At 49.6% G+C, this 25,000-nt stretch overlaps 1 protein-coding gene across 6 annotated transcripts in view; it reads left to right on the top strand.

Annotated features, from left to right (window-relative positions):
• The window catches only part of LOC126575037 (four and a half LIM domains protein 2), an 80,775-nt gene that overhangs the window by 29,875 nt on the left and 25,900 nt on the right, over positions 1–25,000 (top strand). For 2 of the 6 annotated variants that reach the window (XM_050235524.1, XM_050235523.1), the window contains 3 exons: positions 8,462–8,633; positions 8,703–8,904; positions 8,975–9,219. In XM_050235524.1, the coding sequence (XP_050091481.1) occupies positions 8,462–8,633; positions 8,703–8,904; positions 8,975–9,219 (619 nt within the window). Of the gene's footprint in view, positions 1–6,138; positions 6,696–8,461; positions 8,634–8,702; positions 8,905–8,974; positions 9,220–12,659; positions 12,965–19,703; positions 22,293–22,403; positions 24,742–25,000 lie in introns of those variants that run through there. The other 4 variants (XM_050235526.1, XM_050235521.1, XM_050235528.1 and 1 more) reach the window with 4 other exon arrangements.

Here is a 25,000-nt window from a genome sequence, read left to right as displayed (position 1 = left end):
ATCGACAGGCGGATCGTGAAGTCGTGCGATGGTCAGTCGGCAGTCCCGATTTAAAAATAGCGTCCTCTGGCCAATAAATCTCACTATTTGTTTAGCATACATCGGAGAAGCGGTAGTAGTACAGTGGAGACTTCACTTCACTCAACATGGACACCGTTAACATGAATTGCTTTGGAGTTCTAAAGCGACTGGTCGTCGATGTTGATGTTTGTTTTCATTTCATTGGCCTTTCTGCCCAACTGCCCCATAATCTGTGCCCGGTCCCATTTTTGACCGTTTCGCTTCGAGCAGCGGCGCTACATTGCCATTGCGACCTAATCGACCAAATCCGGTTGCCAACGTGCCAACGACGATCCGGGTTATCCGGTTGTTTTGAGTTGTAAATTAATGGTGAAAATGCTTCGAAACAGCTCCACTCGGCCACACCAGACCGGGCCAGACTAGGCGGTGCTGTGCTCACTTCCGCATGACGGAAGCGGTTTGTCAGACCTTAATCATCCGCTGGTATGCACTACGCTCCGTACCGGTTCGATCCGCGATCTACATAGCGCGGCGCCACAACGGAATTGGTCAGATGACAGCTGGTGGGTGGTGGTTGGTTCACGTTAGAACGCGGCAGGTGTGCACGCATGGCCGCTGCGCACGCTTTCCTTTTCGTCCTCTTCACGCTGTGACGAGCGGTGGATCATCACCAGCACGGTTGTTGCGACACGCAAGCGGACGCAGTCGGTTTGGGGCAATCGTCGTAATTCTGGGGCGTGAGATTGACCTTGGGCACACACGCGCTGGGTCTGATCGTTCGTGACGTCACGTGTGATGGTGAGACCGTGGCGCGCGAACCCCCGGCCAGCCGCGTTCGTGGTAATAACCGTCACGAGCACAAAATTAGAAGCTGTTGGGAGCGCCAACACACGGTTGTTGTTGTTGCTGCTAGGTGAACGATCCGGCGTTACCGGTAACCACCACCGCCGGTGGAGCCGCTGACCGATGATCGAGATGATTGGGAGAAAAATTGTCCTCCATCGTGGCCGGTGCCGGTGGGCATCATCATGATCATCATCAAGCGCAGGCGTTGGGAGGGTTAGTTTTTGAAAATAGATTTATAGAATGCTTCAGCACCAGTGTTATACCATCGACGCGATGCTACGAGAGTGCGAATCCCCCGCGGCGGGGAGGTGGGAAAGAAAAAACTAAGACTTTCCCTCCCCACTTTCTGCCGTGGACGATGATCCCTTTTCCCGTCCCTCGATGGGTGTTGTTGTGTGTGCGGATCACCATCACTCGATCGTTTGGGAGGGGAGGTTCACATTTTGAGGTTTTTCGGATCCGATTATCTGCTTCCGTTGATCGCTTCACCACGACAATCGCCAATAAACGGTAGCGTTGTGGTGTTGTTTCGAAGTTTCAGTTTTTCTGGCAAACTTCATTTTATTATGCATTTATGGGTGATCATCGATCGTTATGGTTTTTTATGCTTTCTTTAGGGATGGTTTCACAGCAGCATGGTCTGATATTTTTATTTGGAGTCTTTTTATGATTTCGATGAATTAATATATCGGACAGCAATGTATATAGTATTTTTATTAGGGCTAAGCGCGATATAAAATAGATGCAAAATTGAATTTAAAGTCAAATAGAAATTTTTATTTCACTGTTATTGCTGTGTACGATACTTTCGTACAGAACATCGAGAGAGAGAATTTACATTTTTTTTGCGTAATTTCCCATATAATTTGTTAGTGTCGCATACTTTCTAAAATGCCATTAGCGCAGGATCAAATCAGATTCAATATAACAACTAGAGTCAACATATTCATATAATAATGCACTGGTGAAAAATCCGACCTAGTCAGTACTTGGTGATCCTCATTATATTGTCGATTAACGTGCAATAGCAATTGAGAATCCAGGAATATCTGGCCATTGTATCCTTGGTCACCAATGGCTTTGGTCATCGCGAGCAGTATAATATTGTGGTTTAAATCAGACGTGATCCAACCGGATGGACGGTATTAAGAAGTGAGGCACTTTTCCTCTCCTTCTACTGTGTATAGCTTCTGGTTTCAAATGTTGTCCACCAGACTCGCTTTTTAACCAGATTTATTTTTATCTTGCAAGCTGCATTCGTCTTTGTGTTTCTGAATTGTGTTTCGAGTCGCCCCAAACCTCATTTTTTGCATTTTTTTTGCTAATGAACTCAGTCATGGTACACCATTTGTGCAGCATCTGCTTGTGTTTCTCTAGCGAAATGCTTGACACTGTCATCAAAATGAAGTATTGCTACGTTGATGACAAAACCATTTTTAAGCGCAAATGTGCACAATTTGCAAACTATTGAGTAACAAACGGTTATTTGGAGGCGACAGCTTCTTGTCGAAAACCGCTTTGGATACTCGATTCCCGAGATTCCCCTTTTGATCAACACTCTTGTTCACTCTAAACTCGATGCCCACGTGGAGAGTTCCCTTTCAAATTTACTTTTATGGACTTCTCCTTGGGACAACTCCTTGGGAATCGCTGCTGCTTTAGTAACACTCATTGTGGCCATTAATTAGAAGCATAACAGTGGCATCCAGTGTCCTTATGGTCCAATCGGGCACACATTCTGCTACGAGTGTAACGTATTGCCTAACACTCCACTCCACGAACCCTCGACAACAACGGCCAATGATCACCAACAACACAATGATCATCGTGCCAGTGCTAATGATGTGCGGAAGTTTATCTATTTCGACTCCCCGATACACGGTGTAGACTCACACCCCACGGAAAAACGAATACCAAGCGATTTAGGCACGGCCCTTTCCCTTCACATAATCAATAGTTTCACCCCCTTCCTTCCACCACCCCAAAAATAGTGGCAAATCAATACTAGTGGGCCCTACAGTAATCATCCAAATGGCAATGACATTCGCCATTTGCCGCGAGTTCGGAGCGGCGAGCACAAACAAACAACTCGCGGGGGATGTTCGATGCCTAAGGAAATGAGCCGTATATTGGTGGCGGTGGGTGGACATGGACACCCAATACACCGCTCCTCTCCTCGTCTCACTCTCTCTCTCTCTCTCTCCTGCAAAAGGACACCAAGGCGTGTACGGTGGCTCGAAGTTGATTTAATTAAATTTATGAACCATCAACGCCTAACGAACGCCACAGTCGCGAGGATTTCGTTGCCCTGGCAGGCGAATGACAAGGATGAGTCGAATGGCCGCTTCGGTAGCTCTAAGCCGTCGAACACCATTCGTACAAAAAAAAAACTGGAGACAGGAGACCGGATAGAACAGGACAGGACCGAGCGTTGGTGTGGTCCGTTAGTGTGTTGTCGCCAGCGGTGTCAGCGGTCAAAAGGTCCCCGCCGAATGGTTATCGTTGGGCAACTCTTCTCCTCTCCTCTTTAGCTCTTTCCGCGTCGCTGTCTGCGGCAATGTGTGTTTAGAGTCCAGTCCAACGCAGCCAGTGTCTTGGACTTTTGCTCCTACGAGCGAAGGAAGAGCGCTCACGGTAAAGGCTAACGAGGCACCGTTATTGAACCGTGTAGATAAAAGGGCGTAATAACTTCTTATCTACGCCCATCTCTCGGGACCTAAAAGGCAGGGGGAGGTGTGGGTTGGTTGCTATTTTTGTAAATCTTCCAACAAAGCACCACAACCACCACCGGGAAGACCTGCCAGAGTCTGTCCGTCCGTAGGAACCGCTGGCGGGAAGAAATCGGTGACGTTTGTTGGATGGAAATGGCCTCCTCTCTAGCCGTGTCCTCTCCATTTTCCAGTAGGAACGGACAGCGCTGGACGTTGTTGCTGACTGGGCGGCTCTGATGCTGTCCTGGCCGTTGTTACGGTCACTTATCGTTAGCACACGGAGCATGGTCATCATCAGAGCATGATTTTAAAACCCCTCAGCTCGGGAAGCAATCCCACTGGACGCGCTGCTGCTGTTGCTGAGGAAGTGGCCGCAACGGGCCACGCAACACCATAAATTTCCGGATTAGATTGAGAAGAGCTGGATGGCAAATTCGGTTCGGCTTGGAAGTTATGATTGAAAGCGGGTGCACGCAGTGGTCTTTTCGATGGAATTAAAAATTCTTTTCCAATCTTCCGAGCTGACACCGCAGGAGGAACATCTTTATTTCTCCTTTCATCTGTCCCCGGCTTCAGCCTACGAGCTGGTTCATCTAAATCCGAGCATCGCAACACCTGCTCCCGATGATCGGGACGCTTCCAAGAATCGCTCAAGACCACCGCGTCGCTGCAGCTGGACAGGCGGCCACAGATCGGAAGCCGGTTGGCGGTTTGTTTACGTTCACTCCGCAGCAAAGACACTCCGCTACGCCGGAAGCGGCCCCCGAGGGACGCGTAGCGGCAGCAGTCCCAGGAGTAGTAGTAGCTGGCCAGCTACGGGATGTAAATAAAATGGCGTGGTCATAGGACCAGCAAGAAAGCAAGCAAGGAGCGCGAGAGAAGAGTAATCGGTACCGATCGATCCTGGCCAACCAAAACCAAACAAATACGGGCCAACCCGCCGTATCCTGGCTATTCCAACACCGGCAATCCATCCATCGCGTTGGTCGAGGTCGGGGGTGTTTGTCTTTCCATTAGCAAAGACTACAACCTCTCATCGATCATCCGTGGCCGGGCGTGGGGCCAATAATGCCCCCGCGCTGAAGGAAAACCCTTTTTTCGGCCAGGGAATTGGCCATTTGGTTGGTGGGTCGACTCGTGGCGGGAAATCAATGTTGTGGTGAATTCTGAAGACAAATTTCTCGCGATTTTCGACGAAACTCTTTGGATTTTCTTTTGATCGGGGGCCCGTCTGATCGCAAAGATCTTTCGCTCTCGTATGTGGATCTTTTTGGATGATCGTTGGCTTTTGTTGTGCGTAGCGAAGACGATGGTGGATATGGGAAAGAAAAATTGGAAAATTTTCATGATTTGCGCGACGTGTTGATCATCTGTTTATGTTTGTATGGGGCGGAACGTTTCCGTTGGTGGTGAATGATTATTATTTACTCGGTTGTTTGGAGCATATTTTGGCTTTATTTATTTGTTGCCATGTCGGTTTCATAAAAGATCATATTTGTTTTGCTGAATGAAGCACCATCTGAAGAATCGGAGAATTTATTTCGTGATTACTCAGGAAGTTGAGGGATTTTTCTTATGCTATGGAGTTGTGGCATTTCGGAGTATATTTAAAAAAAAAATCAAACGGAGTTGAAGTTCCATCCGTACAGAGTATTCACTAGTATCTTATGATATTTGATTTTGATTTTATGGTCGGCAAAACAAGTAGATCAAACATTACATTTTTCACTTGTCATCCTGTAGGGGACTCCAGAATTAATCAAACCTAGTCGTCTAAAAGGCTATTAATTGACGCCTACATAATTTATTAGGAACATCAGGGAGGCTCAACCTAAATTAGTTATTCGTTGGGCATAGCTAAGAATAGTTCCTAATTTATATTCCAAGTGTTAACTGCCTTAGCGCTAATTTTAAATCGTTAAACACAATATTTTAATTAAAAGAAATATAGCTTATGCATTTGCAAAATAATGGAACAGCAATTTTTACACTAAATTGAATCTTTTAACAGCTGTTCATCGTAAGCGTACCATTGAAATGAATATACTAGTAATACCATCGAAATTAGAAAAAAAACTCTACGTTTCGTTTTGACCTCGTTCTTCATTTAAAGGGGCAGCATGTGTGCTGCAGTTCCTCCCGCAGATGATAGGGGAAGGGATGCGGGGGGGGGGGAGGGATGCGGGGGGGGGGAGGGATGCGGGGGGGATCAGTTTCTTAATTTACATAAATTCAGCAAACGAAATAGGATACACCTGCTGCCGTGCTGATCACGCCTCGATGAACGTCAGCACCGTTCTTAAGAGGAACGAGAGAGTTGTGGATGTGGTTTTTGGGGTGAGTTAGTTTAGGCAGCACTCTGGGGGTAAAGTTCGCGCATGTGGCAAATGGCAAGATGAGGATCGGATACGTATATTACGAGAATGGACGAGTGTGAGAGCAAATATGAAAGTTTCTTTCCTCCAACACACATTTGGAAAACATTTGGGGCATTTCGTAAAATGCATTTTCGTAAATTTGTTCCTTCCCAGACTGCAGGTTCCAGAAGTAATGTGAAACAGACCAAAGCTATCGCTATCGCTGCCCTTAACCTTGGTCGATATCGGATGCACCTGTTGTTTGGGCGTTGTTTCGCGATGTAAATTTTGTGCACGGTGTTGTGGTGGTGATGATGATGATGAGTACAAGTGTTCGAGGCGTGTTTTATGGTGCTGTGATCGTTAGTGTAACAGAAAAGTGTAAACCATGCCCAGGCGGTGGCACTGGGACTGGCATTAGTTATATTGATCGAGAAGTGGCTTGGCCGCGAGAGGGAAAGCAGCACTAGTCAACCAGCCACTGAACGACGACGAGTGATCAAGTCAAAAGTGAACAGAAACAGAGCAGAGGATCTGAGTGAGCATCCGAACAGCAGCAACAGCAACGGAACCGAAGAATACGAAGACTAGACGCCTCGAGAAAAATGCTTGACCTACAGCGACACGCCGACTGTCCGCTGTGGGACGCCCTCGCGAGTCCCGTGGTGCCCTGGCCCGGTATGCGCTATGCCTGCGTCAAGGTGCTGCACGCCTACTGCAAAGTATTCAACAAACAGGAACTTTACGATCTGATAGTAAGGTAAACGAAGCGGCCGTCCTCGATCGGGCCCCATGTACGATCGCATAAATAATCCGCCCAAATATGTTCTACACGCATCGATCATGCTAAGTAGGGGGGTTATTTGCACAAATTTCCGGATCAAGAAATTCGATTTTTTCGAGAAATTCGAGAGCGCCAATTTCCGGCACTCGAGAGTGTGCGTGAATGCTGGAAACAGGGAAAAGGGTACGATCTGCTGTCCGCCCCTGCTTTCTACTGCGGACATGACAGCGGCTCGTCATTGAACTTGACTTGTAGCCGCCCAGCTTGTCCACGGGGGGTACCACTTGATTATTATGATGAATGGCACATTTTAACCTAGAGTTGATCCTCCGTCCGCCAACGCCATTGGCAGCACCTTAGCATAGGTGTGCTTTCGTCCACTGGTCTTCAGGTTTTTGGCGGAAGAAGATGAATATCGTGGCGTGCCTGTCTAATTTTACAACGCAAGACTTCGACTCTTGCGGTGCGAAACAAAATTAGTATCCGCCGGTGAGAGAGCGAGAGAGAGAGTTCTGATTTGGTTGTTGGTTATTGGCGTTGGTCAAGTTGTCGCTCTCTTGCTCTTTTGCTCTCTGCGCTCTCCTGTTTGGGGAGGAATTGGCAAATTAACAAGCTCATTAGCCGACTCACATCATCAACCGTCGTCAGGTGCGTTAAGCGTCGGGCGATGATGATGATGATCATGACGACGAAGAGATGATGATGGGGAAGAAATTGGTCGATTGTCAAACCAAACGCGACAACCGAAAGTGACAGAGAGGGCCCCGGCGAACGGTGGCGTTGAGTAGAAGGAAATCAAATCTACTTAGGAGTGAGTAGCGATTAGACTTTAGGGCACTTTCAATTTGGCAGAGGGAATTTGTCGACAAGAAGAGGTAATTACGTAATCTCGTTGATGATGGTTATTTCCGAGTTTAGAGAGGTATTTGAAAGCTATTAAAAAGTTGACCAGAAGATGAGAGAAGTTGCAAAAGAGGAGCAATGAAATGATTCTCGTTAATGCTCGCTTTGCATTTTTAACTTTTCCAAAAGATTGCTGCAATATAGCTTTCTTCTAAAATTTATTTCAAATAGTTTTTATGTTCGAAAACGTTTTACTTTTTTTTGATAAATAAATGAAAAAACAAACGGCTTTACAACGAAGGGTTTACGGTGGGTGCATCATCGGGTCCGGAACTCGCACTTGTTCTCCCAGACGCCAGGCCGGACACTGGTCTGTGCACACATTGTGCGCTGCTGCACCTCACAACAACATCCCCGCGGCCCTCGCTCGCGTTCCGGAACGATCGCCATTACGAGCTAATTCAATTAAATTTTATGATCCCCCGGAGAGTAAGCGAGAGCGCACGAGAGCGAGAGAGAGAGAGAGACAGACCGGCCGCAACCGGCGGTGAGACCATGCCGTGCCTTTGGAGAGTAAAAATCTGTGCCCCTAATGAGCTTCGACGATGGCGTACCCGACTGTGACCACCCGTGGAGGGGGAGAAGAAGGTGGTTTGTGATGAAAGAGAGCTGCTGGGGCTCGTCGGTCTCACCTGGACCGGTTGTTGTGAGAGCAGACTCTAGTATGAACTACTAACCGCTCGCCACAGACGCGGTTTTCCCCCTTCACCGACCAACCCCACCAATGGAGACGCATGGTGTCGCTAGCGACGATCGGTGCTGCCATCTAGCGGCGTGTAGCGCAAACGTTTCATCGTTTTTCACGGTTTTTCCCCGATTTTCCTCTCCGCCTTTTTCAGAAAAACCTGCCAGGAGTGCAAATGCCCGCGTGAAACGCACGCTGTGTACCACGAGCAGCTGACGACCGTACGGGACCGGCTCGGATTCAAGCATGACACCAACACGTCTCGCGTGGATCCACGGCAGATGGGCTACACGTGGGTACCGCCCGGCATATTAACTTCGGCTAAGGTGAGTTTTTTGGACTGCCTCTACACTCCAACAAACGTTCTAACGGTCGCTATCCTTGTACCATTTCAGATTCAACGATACTTTGATGTGATACCGCCCGAGAAGGTGCCCAAGATCGGTACCCAGGGAGAACGATTCCGTGACAAACAGCTGGTGTACCAGCTGCCGAAGCAGGATCTCGCGCTCGACTACTGCAAGCACGTGGAGGAGCAGAATCGTAGCTCGTACGAGGATTTCGTAGCGGCTCGCAATGAAATCGCCCTGGATATCGGTAGGTCCCTTAACGGAGAATTCATTGCACTCTACCCCGAGTAGTAACCCCTCTACTTGATGCTTTGCAGGGTACGTGAAGGATACGCCGCAGGCGACCAAGTGTGCCGGTTGCCGCGAAACGTTGAACCACGGCGAGATGGCCGTGACGGCACCAAAGTTCCGGGAGCAGACCCTGTGGCATCCGCGCTGCTTCAAGTGTACGACCTGTGATGAGCTGCTAGTCGATTTGACGTACTGCGTGCACGACGACCAGATCTACTGTGAGCGTCACTACGCGGAGATGCTGAAACCACGGTGCAGTGCCTGCGATGAGGTAGGTCACCCACCGTCGTGAATTCGCTTTTCATTCCATCTTTTCATTCCGCCACTCACCCGGAGTGTGATTGAAATTGAGCCCCGTGATGGTCCGTGACCACTTTTAATTGATTGACAAAATGAGCCCGTAATGGGACCAAAAATAGCGAACGTAAATGTGCGCTCGCTTTAATGAGCCAATAAAATTTGACCGGTGGTTCCGCTGTGGTTAGCCCGTTGATTTACGGCGCTCCGTTGCATGTGTCTGCTTTCGCGACTTTCGTGTGAAAGTTCCAAGCGGATTGATGCAGAAACAAGGGACGGAGGGGCTGGTGACACTTTTATGTTTCTGCCACCCATCTCACCGTCCACCGGGAGGCGCGTATCTGTTCGCGGTCCGCAAACAGTGACGGCCGTGCCATGTGTGCCATTCGATACATTGCCAATAGAATCATGACAAATGTCAATGTTTGATTTAGTGCCGCTCTTCGCCGAGCGAGCCTTTCCGCGTGATGCTTTTTGCGGTAATTACACTGCAAGAGCGTACACCAATTGCTGTTGTGGGCAGCGTTTAGAAAGGATCTAGAAACTAATCGACCAGAAAGGATCGTAAGCTGTTGGTGATGTGCGATGGCACACTAACACCGAATGAATCTAATCTATAATTGCACATCGGTGGCAATCATTCACAAAGAGTGTGTGACCGAGAAGAGGGGATTGCTTTCGTGAAATTAGATCTCCTATGAAACATTTACCATCTCCTGTTACTTCGAAAGTATATCCAGATAAAATGAAACAAACCATCCTCCTCCTAGACGACCTTAGTTATGAGAGACAATCTGAACCAAGTGTAACCGTTAACGCCCTCCGGGTACAATGGCAGCAAAACTGGGACAGTTTATTAGCATAATTGTCTTCGCGGCGGCGACACGGGTCAGACGGCGGGAACGCATCGTATAATCCATTACCGATGGCTACTGCACGGAAATCCCTTCGCGTGGTTCGTGGCATAATTTTCACGCCTCACTAACTCACTTGACCGTTTGGATAACAAACGCGCGTCGCGCTACTGACAACCGAGACGAGCTGCTACTGCTTTTTCCTTCCTCTCGTCATCGTCGCCATCATATCTCCAGGACTACCGGAACCGGAAGCCTGCTTTCTCCCTTATTCCTTCTTCCGCACCTCACGGGGTTTGCAGTGTAAGCGGAAAAAAGGCGCGTTCATAAATTTACGACCGACCGAGCGACCATGCTCCCGATCGCCAGCAAAATGCACCCGCACCTGACCGGCTGACCTACCGGCGGAGCCCCACTTCGTTTAGGTACGGTTTTAAGGCCATCGAAGGGATAGGAGGGTGTGTTATGGGTTCATAATCATAAAAAACCGGGGGAAAAGAAAACCCTGAAATACAAATTGACACAAATAGCCCAGTTTGAGCTTCACTTGCGTGCAGATAAGGGTGTAAGGTGCAGTAATGGGCGGTGGTGGTGGTCTGGATGGCTGCTCAGGTCTTCGGCCGTGACGCCCACGGGGGTGATATCTATTTTCTTTACCCACCGACGAAAGATACACAATTGACCAGCTCGTGATGGCACGGCACGATAATTGATTTTCACGATCCTAGCACCCTAAGGGTGTGCGAAGATGTTGTTGCTAGGTAGGAAGACAGTGGCCTTCTACGCCCGTCAATCACTTATTGAATTATGGGGGAAGCCCTTGGCGATGATGGCGTTTAGTGGCAAGATGATGATTCCGCATAATGTGCTGTCTGTCTGTCTGTCTGGCTGGTCGTTTAATATCGATCTTCCCATGACGAATGCCTAGCGATCAGTGAGCACATTTATTTAACCAGCAACTCCAATTATAAAATTGTGGCAACTGCACCTCCGTACAATCTGAAATGATGCACCTAGTGGTGCACCATTGCGCTGGTGCGTCGTGTGCGCATTTAGGGCAGCCGAAAACGTTGACCAGCTGCCAAGTTACCGCTCCGATGCGGCACACCAGTTAGTGGGTTGTGGCGTGGCTTGTAACATTTCGCTCCAATTTGCTCACTGTCGCACTAACCATGGGATAAATATAATCACTTGCACGAAGCAGCAGCAGCAGCAGCCAAAGCAAACAAACTCCCAAAATGTCGTGTCGCCAAAAAAAAAAAGGCTGCGATGAAAATGTAAACGCGCGTTACTAATTGGAATGGGCTAATTGAATGATGCGACAGTACTGTAATGGCCTCGCTGTTGTTGTTCTGCTGCATTTCCTAGTATTGTAAAGTACGTTTTGTATGTTGTGTCCACTGCAAGGTTCTGTTGGGGGATGCTGTTTAGCTTAGCACACCACGAACCACATGCTCGATTAACTATCATCGAGTCATAAAACGTGACGATTATTTTTAAAGAAACATCACGTAATGATAATGCCCCCTCGAGGCTGACATTAGGCCTAGTGCCACAGAGTAACTTGGCCACAGGCACAGAAATAGTGATGAATGGCATCATTTTGTTTCTAAATTCTCTGCGAAACGTGCTTGCACGCGGTTTTTGGGGCCGTTTCTTCGAATGTCGCCAACACAAAATGGACAGTGCCGACTCATCCATCCGGATGCGTCCGTCCAACCGTTCTTCCCGAATGCTCATCTAGCAAATTGTTGACATTTGGTGCGACACTGGTCTTTGGTGCACTTGACCTACCGCCTCTGGTTTGATGGATTAGCTTATGGTTCGCTCAAGAAGATGTACCTTCTCCTCCTTCCATTGTGGCCAAGAGTAGTGGCCTAGTGAACTAGTGAGACTCTGCCAGGAGACGCGGTATGGAGCCAAGCGTAGGCTGAGAGAGCGCGAGAGAGAGAGAGAGCTAGCCACGCTACTATCTTCGGGAATCTTTAATGTGACGCTCGCTAAGTAGCCAGCCAGTATGCTGCTGTGAGGCTGCGAATGGCCAAACAGAGTATTCGAGTAACCGGCTTTGCGTGCAGACAGCAGCAGGGAACGGCCTAGCTCGCTCCTATCGACGACAACGACAACATCCCAGTGGGAGGCAGTGGAGTGAGCATCGAATCCACTACCAAATGTAGTGCTAAGGCTAGTCAGTAGCCCGCCAATCCGAGCGAACACACTTGCCAACGGATAGTAGTGCCAGCAGCAACCAACCAACCACCCGATGTCTACTGCTCCAGTGGTGCGAGGCTAACACGCGAGAGCTGTCGCTTCACAACGTGGCGCGGCGTCACTGTCGTCGTCGTCGTCGCGACTCGTCTGACTCGGTTGACTCTCGGTTTGATGGTGTGTGGCCGAGCGGGCATTTTCGGGCGAAGGAAAACTCCGCGCTCAGCAGCGCTCGAGCGACGACGGTCAGCGCGACGGGGTCGGTCTGTTTGTTTTATTTCCTCGTGTGCCGTGTGTTTGTGAACAACGCTTTGACGAACGGTTGGTGTCCGGTCCGGTTCTCGGTCGGTTTCTCGGGATCAGGTGAATCGCAAGGTGGTGAATCCTTCCCCCACCCCCTGTGTGGTGTGTGATAAGCCACACGGATGCACGGGTGCTGTTGTTGAATTTGGAAATACATTGTTGGTGATGTGATTGTGCTCTGTGCGTGCTCTGTGCATTGTGTTATCGGAAGTGAGCCAAAGGCAGGCTGTGGTTGGCCAGCTGTTCGCCTTCCGCTAGAGAGCTGAGTTACGGTTCCGTTCCCGCCATTATTCCGTTCCGGGGCAAATTACGTTTGATTGCCGCAGCGACGCTTTTAAGGAGCTAGAAAAGAAGGTGTGCAGACAGCGGTGTGTTTGTGTGCTCTCAGCAGCGAGTTCACGCTCGTTAGCGCCCAGGATCGTCATCATCCCCATCATCATCATCATCATCATGGTGGCAGCCATCATTCACTTCGTGCTTCACTGCCTCTGGGAGTGTGTTTATTAATGCAGGATCTGTGCTGCGCGCACACAGAAGGCACACACTACAGTCAAGAGAGCTGCTCCAATTTAGCTTTACGGCCAGAGCACCTGTCCTGTTCCCCCGGTGGCATCTCCTGTGGCACAAACAACAATGTTGCTGCGTGACTTCCGGGGCGAATGGCGCATCTTGCATGTCGTCGACACTCAGCTTTTGCCCTTTTTGGCCCTTAGAGAGAGAGAGAGAGAGATGATGTGGCCACAGGAATCAGAAAGCGATCACGAATGATGTGATGACAACCGCAACCACTCTCAGTGTGCCCTGTTTCGTCACATCGTCGATCGATAGCACTCACTCGATCGCGTGGACGCGCAATTGGGTAATTAGTTTCCCAACGAAAGGCTGCTATGCGGCTGCTCCATTCCGAGCTTCGAGTGTGATGTGATCGAGGGAGGAGGAGGAGGAGGAGGCCCAGATCGATACCAAATATGGCAGCGGAGATCACTGTCGCTCCCGCTCTTGCGGTACCAGTGACGGTGGCTGCGGCTACCAAACCTGTTTGCTCACTGGCCAGGCCTATAAGCGCGCCAACCAAAACAAGCACACCCGAATAGGACGATACCTATTCCGAAACCTCGTCTATCGGCGTTTACACTCGAAATCGGTTCGAGTGCGGTGGCCAAGAAGTGGGTGCCAGGGCCAGGGCGGCCGACGTTAAGAGTTGGATTACTTTTTGCTTCGTCTTGCGGCGTACTGTGGCGCAACCGCTGCGTTGCTCTGCGTTTGGTGTGATCTGATCGATTCGAAGATCAGACAGTTACAGGAGAGTAGCACCAGGGCGTTGTGGTGCAGCAGTTGGTGTGTGGTGATCGTGAAACCCGCGTTAGTTCCATAAACCGAAAACGATTTTCTAAGGTTCCGAAAACGGTACAAGGTAAATTACGACGTCGCTTTCGCTGTAACTAATAGGAGATTGTCCTATTTGGTGTAGGGGTTGCGTTAACAAGTCTCTCGCTCCCTCTAAACAAGCTTCATGCTTCTAGTTCTTTCGAAAAAAAGTGTATCGAAGATGTGTTTTATCAAATGTTTGCAATCGACACAAAACGTAATGAAAAAAAGAAACGCTAATGTGAAACATGTGGCAGAGGCCGTTTGGATTTCAAGTAATCGATCGCACTGTGGCGTTACAGTTAATGACAAACCGCAGCAGACCTCGGGCTCGGGAATCCTCAAACCAACAGTAGCCAGGTTGGATAACTAACCGGTCGGTCAGGCTCATTGGAGGGTGGTTTTGTAATTAGATTAATTAAAAAAGTCAACCACCACCACCAGGGCCGCCGGGAGAGGTCGACAAATTGCACCGAGAACGTGGTCTGCACTGATGACCGTTATCAGGCAGACCTCCCCCCCGCTACAGGCCCCCAGGTAAACGGAGGAAGGATTGTGAGTCTCGTCTTCATTCCTAGTGGACGAGGCCAAAGACACCAACCGTGTCGTGTCACCGTGTACCTTCGTATCAGGCCTGACGAATAGGCGAAGCAGGCATGCGAATGACATTTAGATAAGACACATACTTGCTTCCGTTCTCCGGTTCTGCTTTCGCGGAAGAACACGAGCATTCATATCAAGAGAGAAAAAGAGAAAGAGAGGGACCGGACAGCTCCGAAATCAGCGATCGATCGATCGGTCGGTCCACGAATGACATTTAAATGTCACCAGGAATGTGTTCTTTCGAGGAATCCAGTAAAGCCTTTCTTGTTACTAGCATAAGCAGCATAATCGTGGAATCGCGGAAACGGACATAGATCGAAGCTGGTTGAAAGATGCTTGGAGTGTTTTTCGGGGGGCGGCCTGCGCCATTTTGGGCAGATGAAACGGACCGTTGAAACGGTGATTCCGTCTGGTTCCGGCGCGTCAATCACTCTGCTGTGACGTGCCAAGTAAGCAAACTGAATGATGGAGAGCGAGTAACATTATGTAAATGGCAAAGAAACGCATCAGCAATCTTCCAACATGAGTTCCAAGCAGTTGATGTCCTTGTTACTAAGCGCGCTGGCCAGTGAAACACAAAAATATCCTGCTTCCCCGGCCATGTTTCGACACTCGTCGACCGGTCGACGCTTTAAATGCCTTGAGGGCAATTAGTTACCATTTGCAAGCGCGTAGGAAGCAACACAGCGAGAGAGCAGATCTCTTCCAAGACTCTCGTTGCTGAGCTTGTTACTCATACGATGGTCCTTTTCTTCACTTTCCATCTTTTCTCTTCCCCCGGGAAGTTGGTTATTTGTGCAACGTCAACGTGAATAGTATATGTGTATATCCGGAAGCTAAATAATCATATTTTATTCAATCCGTGGCCCGTTCGCTGTGCTCTCTGTTAGCTGCCAGGCCAGTCGGTCTTTGATCGTTTTTGTTCGCCGGAAGTGGTTTAGTTTTAATGAAGAGGCAACGAAAGCTCCATGTGTGCATATTGCACATTCTTTTCGTTAGTGTTGAGCCAAGAATTTCAATCAACAGTCGAGCGAAAAGAGAAGAAAACTATTTCAAACATTAAGATGGCATGACCAAACATGTAGCCGAGTTTGGTTGAAAATTGAAAGAAAAGCCACCGAGGAGTGCGATTGTCGCAATTATCTGTGGCGAGCGAGTGAGAAGCTTTGCCACAATGTGCGGAGGATCCTTCCTTGAACCCGTGGTGGATGGAGAACCCTTTTTGGGGCGCAGCCATCGCAACCATTATCATAATCAAGATCGAGCGCAATCGTGCAGAACAAAGCTCATCATTTCGGTTCCGGTTGCTGCCCCCAGTGGTCGCTTCTGTCGGACAACATTTTAATTTAATTTCATAAAAACACATCCAAAGGACTGTGTTTCGCTGGTGACAGTTGGCACCGAAACCGAGCTCGAGTCGCCACGGAATGGAAACAGTTAACCACATTTGGCCCACGAACCGTTCGTTGGCCATTTGCGTTTGCGAGAAAGAACCCGAGAACGGAAAGGATGTAATGCCGAATAATGAAACAATGGGAAGCGAAGCAAAGTGCTGACACTGGATTTCTCTACCCCGAAAAACGGTCATATCCTCGCGACCATCGCCGCCACTAACCCACGTCGTAGCAATAATCTTGTGGCCTCGCCCGTTTAATGAAACGTCAGCATCCTTTTGTGGTGCAGTCTCTTCGTTCTGCGCCCGTGAGTTTGATTTTATTCAGGCAAATATAGTGCTCTATAAAGGGGAGAAGGAGCGACGGAACATTAAAAATGGGTGGAAAATTGCCGGCAAATGGAGGCGCCAACGGAAGCGGATGAGACGACGACTTTAAACTCGCGAGCGAAAGTGCTAGTGAAGTAATATCGACATGGTAAACATATTAATCGATTGCGACCCACCCTCACCACGTTTACGACAATCATCGGCCCATTATCATCTATCATCGTTCGATTGACTGACTGCCCGGGGGGGGCGTGCCACGAGTGCCTTCTTGCGGCGGTGTATCAACTGTATCTGCGTGTGATGCATTTGCAAGTGTCATAACCGAGCAGCAACAAAAACCGGTATGACCAGCTGGCTAGCCGGTTCAATTCATTGCCAATGCGTTGGCGGGATATGAGTTTGCATGCTGGGCGAGCCCACTGGCTGTCTAGCGGGTGACGGGACTATAAATTCCCGTTCGAAAGCACTTCCCTTCCCCATGTGCCATCACTCACGCTAGGGGTCCTTTTTGAAAATGGAAACCTGTCGTGGGCATGCATGCGCGTGGCGAACCTGGAAACCGCGGGATTTGCTAGATATTCTAGCGAAGTGGATGTTGGAAGGGAGGGAAAATAGTTGTATAACGTCATAATATGTGGTATCATCGACGAATGTGTTCTGGGTGCCTAGAATGGTCAACAGGAGTGTAACATGTCCGGTCAAGCTGCTTTGCTTTCTCAAAGGGACGAGCTGTATGCTTCATTTGTCTAGAAAATCATCCTAGAACCTGGCATAATGGAGAGAACGGGTAGCGTAGTAAAGCAATCGGTCTCAATTTTTAGAAGAACCCACACCTGTCGTTGGTAGGACCGTATAAGCAAATAATTCAATATTTAACACCACGATGTCTTCATCAAAATGAAAAGTAACGAGACAAGCTTGCAGTTGTTCGTTTTTAAATACATGCAGCACTTGAATATTCATTTCGTTGAAATTAAATTAGCGTTGTTAGCTTGTGATGCACATAAAAAGGCTGAAGTCGCCTCGTAACAGTGGTGCAATTAAGTTTAGAGATTATTAGGAGTTTGAAGCTCTAGACATTAAATTGGCGAATCCAAGGGGAATATGTGTTACTCAAAAGAAGTGCGGAGTCTCTCTTGGCAGCGATAAAAAGCTGGGCAATGGCAGTGGCAGTGCGCTAATTATTAGTCAAAAGCCATATGGAAGCCGCTGATCGCGATATGTAAGCCTTTCTTGGTCGTAACTCTCTGAATATCTTCAATATTACCTTATGATACTTCTTTATTTCATGGGCCTCTCAAGGACGAGAAGAGTAGGAGTTAGGAAAGGAGAGCCTAAGGGGGGGGGCTAGGGCTTCGGAATTAAAACCTTAGCCCACTTTTCAGATACCGTCGAAATGGCTCAGTTTTCCCTGTAGGGCTCACGGAATGAATTTAAATGAGGGAAATGCTGTAGAGTGGAGCATGGCATGGAAATTCGTTTGCACACAAGAAAATAGTCGTGCGCAAGCGGATTGTATGCAACACGTACAGCTTTGTGTGCGATCTTGTGAGCGAATTTTCAAATTAGCCGCTGAACGGCGAATACATACATTCTTTTCACCCAGATAGATAAAACTACCCTCACTAATCGGTTACAATTGCAAATACTCATTCAATGAGATCAACTTAATGTTTCTTTTCAATACTTCATTTATTTATCCGTTCAATCTATTGATCTTTGAGACTTTATTGAGACTTGATGCTAAAAAACTGCCATAAATGAGTGTTAAAATACCGGGAATTACAATTATAAAGTTCTTTTTAGGGGAAGGAATTAGTAATCAGATTTAAACATACGGCTCTTCAGTGCTTGTAAATGAGAAAAATAGTCAGAATCAATTTGTTGATGTGACCTCTTATTGGAGCTGCAAATAATGTACGATGATACCATTTCTATTTCTTTTTGGAATTTATATTATGCAAGAGCATATATTATGCATATCAGTCACAATTGGTCACATCCTGCAAAGAATCAGAATATAGATCAGAATCAGAATAAGAAATAGCCAATTGCTAAAGGATCTTATTGTACTCGCATGTCATGTTACTCAGTGATGCTATCAACTGAAGGATAATGCATTAAATATAATAAAATGAATATTAGAAGATTTGTAAATGATTTCTCGTAGAGATATTTATCTAAAATTTATATTGACATCTAATTAAGCCTAATTTCCGGTTGCACCTTGAGCCATCCCATGGATTCCATTTTGGATTGAAATCAAATTTTAACACCAAAGCGTCACCGAATTCTCCCCCGCTCTGCGCACCGGTAGAAGAATGTTGTGCTTCGAGTGCCAAAAACAGGGTGACGCCATCGGCACGGAATAACTTTCCTAATTACATCCCGTCCCGTCGGAAATCATCTGTTTAATCCTAATTGCTGCAGTGCTACAAATTGGAACCAAAACTCTTGCTCCCCCCCCGCCGCGGGTGGTCAATATTTACGGGAAAATGTCAACATTATCTCTCCGTTCTGACGTTCTTAAAACGCAATCCGGTCAGGTTCAACCGGCGTCGTGGCGCACGAAGGTCAGACTTAGTACTCCCATCGTTGTTGGCGTGGCAGGAACCGACGAATCCCGCGCCCGGTCAACATCGTGCATGACGCATCGGCAGGCTTTGCGGCATTTTCGTTTATTTTTAAACCTCGAGGCGACGAATCCGCTTCGCTTCGTTTGCTTCTCGCCAAATGCCCAAACCAATCAAACTCCCGTCAATGATCGCGTCGATCGTCGCGTAAAGCGGTCGGGCGAAGTTCAAAGTACCACCAAACCGCAACCACAACCACACTCAGCTGTGATAGATGCATCTGAGCGAAGGGAAGGAAGTCTTGGCATCGTGGCACCACGGGGGCAGACGTAGGGAACGCTCCGAGATTTATAGACACACAACAAATTGGTACGATATTGCGTTGCGTGACATGCGATAATTTTGGCTCTCCACACTCTGCGGAAGGGGACGCGAACCCCATTACAAATCGTCTTACAAGACGTGCAGCGTGTGCAGCGCCGATCACCGAAGAGTTATCGCAGTCGCTGCAACCCAGAGAGAGGGAGAGATTAAGCGAACAATGTCAACATCGTGCCCGCGGTGATCTGCTGCTCGCCGTAAATTTGTTTGTTTTCCGCGCTGGCTGCGGTTCTCCCCCCGCAAAGAACGATGCACATTCTTGGAAATGACGCCAATGTCCCCTTTTTTGGGGTGAGAAAAAGAGCCAATTCACACTGTCCGCGGCCGGGTGGTCCTTTTGGCGAACGGATTCTAAGCAAATGATCAACATAAACCGCCCTCTGATGTCGCGTGGTAAACATAGCATCTATCTTTACCTGGCTAAGGTGTCTGCTGCTTTTGCGCCGATCATTACCTCAATACCGACCTCTCATCTACCTGCGGGGAAAGATCGCGGAGATCTATTTAAAAATCGATCGCCATCAATTGTTTACAATCGTCAACCGATCGATCGATCACCGCTAATAGGTGTCGTGGTGGGATGCCGGGACGGTGACAATCGATCTCGATCAACGAAGGTACCGATCAGCGATCGTCGCGCAGTGATTGAGATGATTCGCACTTCGCGTTGTCGCGACAATTAGTGCATTATCGAATTAGTCGAGCATCGCCATTACGATCGCGCAGTACGCGAGAAGCGCGTGAAGAAATACTCCTCGCCCCCACTCGATCTTGTTCCGAAATCTGTTCTTCTGGAGTGTAGCCCCCTGGGTGGCGGTGTCCGTAAGGGGGATAGTATGGCCGTGACAGTTTGACAGAGGAGGAAGTTGCTCATCAATTAGATCGCCGTAGCCCCGCTAGAGTGCCGATAGTAGTGATTGTGTAATCGCTCGCTCGTTGACCGCGATTGTTGCGTAATTGGCAGAAGAAAAAGGGAAGTGAAAATTGCGTTTTTTCTCGTGCGCTCGCGTTCGCGTGTGTGTCGCGCTAAGCGTTTAGCAGTGGCCCGGCCCGGTTGTCTTGTGATCCGTGTATGTCCCTTTAATCGATCGCCATGGGTGGTATGCTCTCGGTGCTGGTGGCCAGCGTTGGCGCGATGGATCTCATCTACTGCCTGGCGTACGTTTCCTCCAATCAGCCGGCCATAACGGACGGTGGCGATGGTGGTGAGAAGGATGCAGACAGCCCGCAGCAACAGGACAACGCCGGAGCGAAGGATGATGATGGTGGTCTCGCGCGATACCGGAAATCGGTACAGGAACAGCTCGATACAGCACGGCGCAGTGATGAGGCCATTGGTGTGACGTACGCACAAGATGGCGTCCCTTATCGGGACGGTTATCGAGTGGAACACTTCGACGAACAGCGACTCGATGCACTCGGTGTCAAAATCCGCGACCTAGAGCGCCGTAGCCAGGAGAAGGAACAACGTTTGGAACAGTTGAACGTTCAGCTCCACGAACTAGAACGGAAATCGGTCGAACGGGAACAGCTACTGATTGCGGAAGTACAGCGATCACGCTCGGTGAGCCGTGCCACAACACCGGAACCAACCGGATCATCCGTCGATCGGCTTTCGATTGAACTGGCTCGTGATTCCGGCACACCGGTACCATCGATCGTGCTCGGTGATGGTGCGGATACGCGTGCAAGCAGCGGCAGTAGCAGCAGCAGCAGCGATGAGCGACGCCGCGCAAGCGGTGGATCGATCAAGTTCCGACCGATCCGACGTGATGATGAGCTGCGCCGATCGGTTAAGCGACGCTCGGTAGCCTCGAACGCATCGCAGGATGATCGTGCCGAGGAGCTGCTGCTGCTTAGCCAGCTGGAGGCCGATGAGGCGGCCCAGATGCAGGACTACGTGCCTCTGGTGTACGCACGCGACGACGAACAGCAGCAGCAGCACCACCACCATCAACATCTGGGGGATCCGTTCGGTCGGCGTCATAAGATCAGTCCAATCCAGGAGCTGTGCCAGATGCACGAAGAGGAAGACCAGCACCAGCATGAGCACGAGCACGAGCATGAGCCGGAGCAGTGGCTGCCAGAGCGTTCGCCGGAACCGACACTGGCCGGCACCATAACGCGCCCCTGGGGTGACATCAAACCGGGCGAATCGAAGGAGAAAGCCACAATCCGTCGATCGGCACGATCGCTCTCGATCGAGGAGGAAGAACCGGCCCGGTTAAGCGACGTTGAGGTGGACACGGAACCGGTCGCAGTCCAGCGAAGCGCACCGCGCCACACGTCCGAAGTGATCGCGGACAGTGCCATCGAGCAGCCGACACTGCGGCGCACGACCAAGGAAAGCGATCTGGCCAGTCTGTTGGCCGTGGGCGGCGAGGGAGCGGGCAGTAAGGCAAGTACGACATCCGGCTGCACCACCACTGGCGGCGGCAGTGCCCGTAATGATACTAATACCTGGACCACCGAAATCACCATCCAAACCGAGGAGTCCGAAGACTCCGAGGAACTCTTCCTTCTCCCCGATACCCGTACCACCCACTTCATGCAGTCCAAGTCTCCCTCGCCGTACGTGGAAGAACAGGACGAGCTGGAGATGGAAGCACTTGAGCAGCAGCAGCATCAACAGCACCGTGATCACCACCACCACGATCACCATTCAGTGGCGTGCGATCGTGACAAGACAGTCGATCGGCGTCTCACAGACATTTCCAATCGGTTGGTTCCCCTCGTACCCCGGTCCGACCTTCATCTTCCTTCTCCCTCGATCCCTGTTGATCGGCCACGTTCACCTACACCGTACGATCAGGCCGATCAGGCGGCCAACTTCCGCTCTCGATCATCGTCCTCCACCTCGTCCTCGTCGGCCGTTTCCCAACTCATCACACATGAACGCCGTTCTCGGTCCCGATCCGTCCTCTCAAATGGTTCCGTTTCGCACCACGAGGATCCAAACGTCATCCCGTACCATCGTTTACCATCGTCATCGCCACTGTTGGTGCTGGAGCAGCCACCGGAGGATGTTATCGCTGTGAGTAGCGACTGGAGCGGAAGAGAAAGAGGAGGAGAAAGAGAAGGAGGAAGCGCCAATCCGACCCAGGTCCTTACCATTGTTCTAACAACGTATTATCTCGAATTTTAGCCCACGATCACGCGATCCGAACCGAACGATACCGGTATCGAGGGTGATACGGAGTGCGATGACGATACGGAACGATCAACCGGCCAGCCGGCAGCTTCCCGTTCCCGTTCACCGCGGCTACTGCATCCCTCGCGGCGAACCCCGGCCAGCGGTAGCTGCAGCCCGTCGCCACAGAATGGTTCACCGTCGCCGTCGTCCCCGTCGTCGCCGAGGCGCAAGCACAAGGAACGGAAGCGCTTCACCCGTAGCCTCACTCCGATCGAGTTCGATCAAACGTTTATGGATAGCTTCACCGAGCAGCGGCTGTCGGTGTCACCGGCCGAGCTCGAGGACTACATCAACAGCATGGAGGAGATCAGCTTCGTGCCACCGAAGCTGGAGCGTCCGGCTTACCTCTATCCGTCGATCAAATCACCGGATTCGATTCCGAGTCTGGTGCTGACCGACGAGAAGGGTGACGATGCGCTGTTCCACGATGAACTTTCGACGATGGCGTTCTATGGAGAGCAAGGAATGGCCGGGGAAGGCCGCAGAACACCGAACCATCGTGTGAACTACGTCGAGTGGATCCGGAAGTTCCCGGAAAATCAAACAAGCCACCTCTCGCTCGATGATTACGATAGTGATGATGAGGAGGTGGAAGCAATCATCCGTTTGGCGTCGACGATGGCAGAGGAGAAGCAGGAACCGGTGGATCAGTCGGTGTTTCCTGTTGGATTGGCTGGTTCCACGGGTGTGTCACCAGCGCAACCACTGGCGATCATTGTGCCCATTGTCACTCCGGAACCACCGCCAGCGATTGAACAGCGAACGGAGTTTCCCTTGAATGTTCCAGCGCTCTACGCAACACCATCACCGACAGGCTCCGGGCCATTAACGGATCTTTCGGACCTTTCCTCGAATGTTTCTCCTCTGTCCCTTCCTACACCACCCCCGGCAATACCAACAGTAAACGGTAGTCACTTTACACCGATACCCTCACCGATAACACTGTCCGTCGATCGTGGTGGTAATGATGATGATGCTCCTGATCTTGCTGCTGGTGTGGCTGCCAGTAGCCCCAGTCGATCGCCTGTCTCGCCATTACGAGTGAACCTTGGCGTTCCTTCGCCGGTACGCATGATGTCCCGTTCACCGACCGGCTCTCCTCTACCGGCGGACATTACACCCGAAGAGCTGGAACTGTTTGATATTGGCCATCTCGATGGTTTGATCTTCGAGGCGAAAAGCCGGGAACCATCGCCAGCGCCAGCGATGCCGGCACGTAATCCACTGTTGAGTCCGGACGAGCTGGCGTTCGATATTGGCAACATGGGCGGTCTGATCCTGGGGCCTCCCAGTCGCGGCAGCTCACCGCTTCCACCACCATCACCAACACCACCATCATCGCTGGATGCACACGAACACGACATTGCTAGGCCGGGCATACCGGACAACGAACACCACCGGGAGTAACACAATCCTCCTCGCCGGAGATCCCGAACTCCCGTTTTTTTTTATTGTTTATTTATTTTTCTGCGGAAAAAACTGTGATTTGGAATGCGAAATAAACGCCATTTTATGAGGCCAAATACACAAACAGAACCGAATACTTAACCCAAGCTACAATTTCAGCAATCCTGGGGTGCAAATGCCTGCCTGGTTTAGTTCCCTTCCTTGTCTCAGAGTCCGTAGTCCGTGTTGGGGTTTGCCGCTGACAATTTAATTAGTGGACCAGCGGCGCGATTAGCAGCCAGCACCATCCGACAGTAGAGGGGCTTGCTGACACTCTGGGCTGGCAGCCAAACTGCCAAACCAAGCCAAGCAAGCAAGCGAGCGTCTTTAACGCTTCATCGGTAAAGCAGATCAAGCGCGCACAATCCGCAAATAGACCCCCCCGGGCTTGGCATTGGAATTGAGTCGCGGTGCGCTTTGGCACAATAATGGTGGTGTCGCTGGTCTTTTAAGTAGTCGCGGGTATCATTCAGAGATCACGCAGCATGAAATGGGCAAGTGATTTATGCCGGATTGTTCGTGCGCCGCGGGATCGTTTCATGTTTTGCTTTCCGCGATGAAAAGTGACGATTAGCGAGGGAGTACTTCCTGTACTGGCACTTTGTTTGGGGTCCAATGTGAAGAGAAGGCTCCTCAAAGTACTCACAGTTAGTTGATGTTGCACTCGGGTTGTTGTTTGATTGATTGCTGCTTCAATTCCTTGAATGAACTCAATGTGTCACTCTTTAGTCATAAGATGTGGGATGGTTGTGCCAAACGAGATAATTATCTTCTTCTTTTCACTTACTCTCTCTGTTTTGTTGATGGTGATCTATTACTTATAGATATTCTCGAACGAAAAATATAATTCAACATATTGAAAAGTAGTTAAAGATCTGCTCTTGATGAATTAGTATTACATTTGGCGTTGAGAATTGCTATGTTTATGCGAGAAATGATGACTGTTAGGAGTAAACAATTGAATTCCGTTGCCTGGCAAGTATGATCACCGATTCAAGCTCATTTCTATGTGATCACATGTTGCAAGACGCCATCATTTAATCAAAATCATTTCACTTCATGTTGAATCAACGACTCATTGGTTGTTTCAAACATTACATACC

The sequence above is a fragment of the Anopheles aquasalis genome, chromosome 3, assembly GCF_943734665.1.
Source record: "Anopheles aquasalis chromosome 3, idAnoAquaMG_Q_19, whole genome shotgun sequence".
Taxonomy (NCBI): Eukaryota; Metazoa; Arthropoda; class Insecta; order Diptera; family Culicidae; genus Anopheles; species Anopheles aquasalis.
This window is presented reverse-complemented; position numbering and strand designations above follow the sequence as displayed.